The sequence below is a fragment of the Miscanthus floridulus genome, chromosome 3, assembly GCF_019320115.1.
Source record: "Miscanthus floridulus cultivar M001 chromosome 3, ASM1932011v1, whole genome shotgun sequence".
In the NCBI taxonomy this organism is placed as follows: Eukaryota; Viridiplantae; Streptophyta; class Magnoliopsida; order Poales; family Poaceae; genus Miscanthus; species Miscanthus floridulus.
This window is the reverse complement of record NC_089582.1, coordinates 32,806,786-32,813,213: the sequence shown is the minus strand read 5'-3', so window position 1 is coordinate 32,813,213 and position 6,428 is coordinate 32,806,786. Positions and strand designations below refer to the sequence as shown.

The 6,428-nt window shown below is 54.9% G+C and overlaps 1 protein-coding gene across 1 annotated transcript; it reads right to left on the bottom strand.

The window, feature by feature from the left end:
* Positions 1 to 387: 387 nt before the first annotated feature.
* LOC136543476 (uncharacterized) lies at positions 388 to 792 on the bottom strand. The gene has a single exon (XM_066535912.1). The coding sequence runs from the start codon at positions 790 to 792 to the stop codon at positions 388 to 390; it is 405 nt and encodes a 134-aa protein (XP_066392009.1).
* Positions 793 to 6,428: the final 5,636 nt, after the last annotated feature.

Sequence of the window (6,428 nt, the reverse complement as noted above, 5' to 3'; positions counted from 1 at the left end):
CCTAGTTCTTGCGCCCGGGGCGCATTAGTGGCAGGCCACGCCCAAATGACATTCCGCCTGACCAGGCGACGTATTGTCGACCAGAGCGCGTCCCTCCGGCTCCGTCGTGTCCCCTCAGATTTCTGTCAGCATTGATTTCGCATTTGCATTGAATAGGGAAGGCAGAAAGTTTTTCATCCCAACCTTTTGCCTTTCCTTAGTTGCTGAGCCCCCTCTTTAAATAGGGGGGAGAGTTCTCATCCCACCTCCTCGCCAGCCTCTAAGCCACCACCTCTTCTCCTTCCTTTCCACCGAATGCATCAGTTCCTAAGTAAGAGAGGGTAATGCCAGGGAGAGAAAAACTCACAGATCCACTCATGAATCTAGAGCGTGATGTTGAGCTAGAGGTCATCCAACGTAGATGAGATGGTGCGGGTCACTTGTGCTGAGGAGGGGTCGCCACTGCCGAAGGAGGAGGGACACTGGGGAGTGCCGAGCGTCGTCGACTTGGTCGTCGTTCATTGCGGCCTTCCTTTGGCGGGAGGTGCTTCCTGCCCTGACGCCGCTGTCGGGGTTGTGGCTAATGACGATGGCGTAGTCCCTGGATGCTCCGGCAGAGGTGCCGCTGTCGGGGTTGCGGCTGATGACGATGGCGTAGTCGCTGGATGCCCCAGCGGAGGGACACCAGTGTCGCCGCGCGTGGTGCTCAGCGTTGCAGATGATGGCGTCTTTGAGGATCCCATGAAGCGGTAGGATGTCGTCGATGGAGAGCGTTGCGGGGCGGCCGCAGTAGACGAACTGGGCCGTGTACATGCCCGGACGTTGCCGATGGAGAGCGTGGTGCGGCGGCCGCAGTAGTATTCATAGCAAAGCTATGTAGAGGCTGTAATTGAATAAGTTTTTAGGGGAGCCCCTAAGTGAATAGTCCTCTTTTGTAAAGAAATCACTTTGTAAGTGGTGAATTTGTGCAAAAATAAACAAATTTTTATCTTTTGTTACGGCAAACAACTTTTCAGCTTCCTCTCTTTTTTGTAGAAGAGATTTTGGTGCCCTTCGACCCTTCCCATGGCTCAAGTTGCAAAAAACGAGGAGTGCGGGTGAACTAGTTCTGATTACGCTGGTGAGCAAGGAAGTTGTAGCCGCTGGGGCGTGGGATTCCCGCAGTCCTACCAGTTATACTCAGAATTTGGTCCCGAAATCCTAGCCCTTAGCACTTGTTACGGGAAGAGTGGGGAACTTAGAGAATGTTTGCATGGTTAACACAAGAAATGTTTGCAAAATAAACGTACTTGTATCATTTGTATCAGCCCCCTAGAGAGGTTCGATCCCTCGCAGTTTGCTGGGGTCGGGTGTCACTAAAGATTGGGGATTTTGTAAAGACAAGAACAGAATGAAGAAGTATGTGTTTATTTAAGGGTAAAAATGACGTAGCTGCTCGATGTTCTAGGCGTTGGTGAAGACCTCGCCCTCGATGGTTTTCAACTTGTAGGTGACTGGGCGGAGTACCTTCGCGATGATGTACGGCCCCTCCCAGGGTGAGGAGAGCTTGTGATGGTCCTTGTTGCTCTGCACGAGGCGGAGGACAAGGTCCCTGACGTTGAAGGCTCGGTCCCGCACCCGTCGGCTGTGGTATCATCGCAACGCCTGCTGGTACTTGGCCGAACGAAGGAGGGCGATGTCTTGGGCTTCGTCTAGCTGGTCCATGGCATCTTGGTGGGATGCTTCGGCCCCTTATTCGTCATAGGCTCTGATTCTTGGTGCTCCATAGTCAAGGTTCGTCAGGAGAACGGCCTCGGAACCGTAGACCATGAAGAAAGGTGTGTAGCTAGTGGCTCGGCTGGGAGTTGTCCTTAGGCTCTAGAGCACCGCCGGGAGCTCGGCGAGCCAGCGCATGCCGAACTTGTTCACCCAGTTGAAGATCCTGGGCTTAAGGCCCTATAGGAGCATGCCATTTGCGCACTCGACCTACCCATTCGCCCAGGGGTGCGACGGCCGCCCAATCGATCTAGATGTGTTGTTCATCGTAGAATCGAATGAATTTCCTATCGGTGAATTGTGTGCCGTTGTCTGTGATGATGGAGTTTGGTACTCCAAAGCGATGGATGATGTCGAGGAAGAAAAGTACATCTTGCTCAGATTTGATCATGGAGATTGGTCGAGCTTCGATCCATTTTGTAAACTTGTCTACGGTGACAAGCAGGTGGGTGAAGCCCTCGGGCGCCTTTTTGAGTGGCCCAACTAGGTCGAGCCCCTAGACCGTGAAGGGCCATGTGATGGGGATCATCTGGAGTGCCTGGGCTAGGAGGTGAGTTTGCTGAGCGTAGTACTGACACCCTTCGCAGGTGCGTACGATTTGCTCGGCGTCAGTTACTGCAGTGGACCAGTAGAAGCCTTGTCGGAATGCATTTCCAACCAAGGTTCTCGGCGCGGCATGGTGACCGTAGATGCCACCGTGGATGTCTCTCAGCAAAACTCTTCCCTGTTCACCGGGGATGCAGAGCTGTAGGATCCCGGTGTGGCTTCGTCTGTAGAGTTCACCCTCTACAAGGACGAAGGACTTGGCGCGACGTGCGAGCTGTTGGGCCTCCATCCTGTCCGTTGGCAGCGCGTTGTGGAGGAGGTAGTCGAGGTAGGGTGTTCTCTAGTCGTCCGAAGGGTCAGGCTCTATAGCTAGATCCTCTTCAAGCTCCATGACCTCGGGGTTGAACGAAACAGCCGGCGGGTCAGCCCTCGGGGCAAGATTAGTTGGGCTGTCCTCGGCCCGATCCGAACCTTCGTAGCGCACCGAGGGTTTGTGTTGGTCGCTGGCAAAGACGCCCGTTGGTACCGGCTCTTGACCGGACATAGCCTTCGTGAGTGCATCAGCCGCCTCGTTGAGGCGCCTCAGGACATGATTAAGTTCGAGGTTGTCGAACTTGTCCTCCAGCCATCGGACTTCTTGGCAGTATGCGGCCATCTTAGCGTTGTGGCAGCTAGACTCCGTCATGACTTGGTTAACGACCAGCTGAGAGTCACCCCGGATGTCGAGGCATCGGATGCCCAGCTCAATAGCGATGCGCTGGCCGTTAACGAGTGCCTCATATTCGGCCACATTATTTGATGAGGGAAAATAGAGCCGAACCATATACCTCATATGGACCCCCAAGGGGTGATATGAAGACCAGCCCTGTGCCAGCGTCCTTCTTCATTAGCGACCCGTCGAAATACATCGTCCAGCACTCTTGATCGACAACCACCGGTGGCATCTGGACCTCGGTCCACTCTGCGACGAAGTCAGCCAGCACCTGGGATTTGCTCGTTGTTCGGGATGCATACCCGATGCCTTGATCCATCAGCTCGAGTGCCCATTTTGCGGTTCTTCCTGTGGCGTCCTAGCTATGGATGACCTCGCCGAGGGGGAACGATGTCACTACTATCATAGGGTGTGACTCGAAGTAATGGCGTAGCTTTCTTTTGGTGATGAGGACGGCGTATAGGAGCTTCTGGACTTGGGAGTAGCAGGTTTTTGAGTCGAATAGTACCTCGCTGATGAAGTACACCGGGCGCTAGACCTTGAGGGCGTGCCCCTCTTCTTCCCGTTCTACTACCAGGGCAGCGCTAACCACTTGCATGGTGGCCACTATGTATAGCAAGAGGGATTCTCCGTCGCTTGGAGGGACTAGGACCAGGGGTTTTGTTAGAAGCAGCTTGACCGCATCAAGCGCCTCCTAGGCCTCGGCTGTCCACTCGAAGCGGTCGGCTTTCTTCAGGAGTCGATAAAGGGGGAGTCCTCATTCGCCGAGGCGTGAGATGAATCGGCTGAGGGCGGCGAGGCACCCTATGACCCGTTGAACCCCCTTTATGTTCTGGATTGGACCCATCCTTGTGATGGCTGAGATTTTCTCCGGGTTGGCTTCGATGCCATGTCCGGAGATAATGAAGCCGAGCAGCATGCCCCTTGGGACCCCGAAAACACATTTCTCGGGATTGAGTTTGATGCAATTTTCCCAGAGTTTCGCAAAGGTTTGCTCAAGATCGGCAACAAGGTGGTCAACCCATTTGGACTTAACTACGATGTCGTCGACGTAGACCTCAACGGTTCGCCCAATGAGGTCCACGAAGCAATTGAGCATACAGCGCTGGTAAGTGGCCCCAGCATTTTTCAGACCGAATGGCATTGAGACGTAGCAGTACGGTCCGAAGGGGGTGATAAAAGACGTCGCGAGTTGGTCGGACTCTTTCATCATGATTTGGTGATAGCCGGAGTACGCGTCAAGGAAGCAGAGGGTTTCACACCCCGAGGTGGAATCGACTATTTGGTCGATGCGTGGTAAAGGAAATGGGTCTTTTGGGCACACCTTGTTGAGACTAGTGTAGTCGACACACATCCTCCATTTCCCGCTCTTTTTTTGTACAAGAACAGGATTTGCTAACCACTCTGGGTGGTGAACTTCCCTGATGAATCCGGCGGCAAGTAGTTTTGCTATCTCTTCATCGATGGCCCTGCGCTTTTCCTCGTTGAAGCGACGCAGGCGTTGCCTCACTGGTTTGGAGTCTGGGTGGATTTTTAGTGTATGCTCGGCGACCTCCCTCGGGATGCCCGACATATCCGAGGGTTTCCACGCAAAGATGTCTTTGTTGTCGCGGAGGAAGTCGACGAGCGTGCTTTCCTATTTGGAGGAGAGCGTGGTACCTATGCATACTATTTTACCCTTGGAACTGCTGGGGTCTATGAGGACCTCTTTAGAGCCCTCTGCTGACTCGAATGACCCGGACGACCTCTTTGCGTCGGGCGCTTCTTCGACGACCTCCTCCCTAAGGGCAGCGAGTTCTTCGGAGGCAACGATTGCTGTGGCATGACCGCAGCATTCGACTTCGCACTCATAAACCTGCTGGAAGGAGGTGCCGACGGTGATGACCCCGTGTGGGCCTGGCATCTTTAGCTTGAGGTATGTGTAGTTGGGGACAGCCATGAACTTCACGTAGCATGGTCGTCCCAAGATGGCATGGAAAGTTCCGAGGAACCCTACCACATCAAAGGTGAGGGTCTCGGTCCTGTAGTTAGACTGATCCCCAAAGGTAATGGGCAGATCGATCTATCCAAGTGGCGTGGCCTGCTTTCCGGGGATGATCCCATGGAAAGGTGCTCGGATTGGGCGGAGGTGCGTTCGGTCGACGCCCATTATGTCGAGCGTCTTCATGTACATGATGTTGAGGCCGCTGCCTCCGTCCATTAGGACTTTGGTGAGGCACTTTGGGTCGACAATCGGGTCGACGACAAGCGAATACCTTCCCGGATGCGGGATGGCGTTCGGATGGTCGGTCCGATCGAAGGTTATGGCGGCCTCTGACCACCGAAGGAAGAGAGGTGTGGCCGGCTGGGCTGTGTAGACTTGGCGGCATGCGACCTTCTGATGATGTTTGGAGTCGTAGGCCATTGATCCTCCGAAGATCATGAGGCAGCCGTCCAGAGTTGGAAAGCCGTCATCCTTCTCCTCGGTGTCGTCGGTAGTGGGGGCAGGTTCCTTCCCCTGCTCCCCCTTATTGGCGCTCCTAGCCAAGAATTTGCACATGAGCCCGCAGTCCTTGAGCAGATGCTTTATGGGGAAGGCGTGGTTTAGGCACGACCCCTCGAGCATTTTCTCAAAGTGGTTCGGAGCGCCCTCCTCGGGCTTTCGACCACCCTTGCGATCAGTAGCAGCCACGAGTGGGTCCTCGCGCCGTTGCTTCTTGTTTTTCCTTTTGGCAGAACGGTTGGAGGTGCCTTCGTCGGCACCCTCGTCCCGCCTTGCCTTGTTGTTGGAACGGTCAAAGATTGCTCCGACCGCCTCTTCTCCCAAGGCGTGGCTGGTGGCGATGTCCAAGAGCTCCTTGGTGGTTCACGGGCCCTTGCGTCCCAGCTTGTGGACCAAAGACTCGTAGGTCATCCCAGATAGGAAGGCTCCTATCACGTCAGCGTTGGCAATGTTAGGGAGCTCGTTGCACTGTCGGGAGAAGCGTCGGATGTACCTGCGGAGGGTTTCACCGGCCTTCTGGCGACAGTTCTTGAGGTCCCAGGGGTTTCCAGGACGTTTGTATATGCCCTGGAAGTTCCCCACAAAGATCTCCCTTAGGTCCACCCAATCCTGGATGGCGTCGGACGGAAGGTGCTCCAACCACGCTCGTGCCGAATCAGCAAGGAACAGTGGAAGGTTGTGGATAATGAAGTCGTCATTATCCGCACCACCGGCTTGATAGGCAAGCCGATAGTCTTTGAGCCAAAGTCTGGGGTTTGTTTCCCCAGAGTACTTGGAGATGTTGGTAGGTTGTTGATACCTTGACGGGAACGGGGCGTTGAGGATGTGACGGCCGAAGGCCTGAGGGCTTGGCAGGCCGGGGCTCGGGCTTCGGTCCTCGCCACTGTTGTAGCGTCCACCGCGTCGAGGATGATAGCCGCGGTGGGCTCCTGCGTGCATCGCGGTTATGGCCGA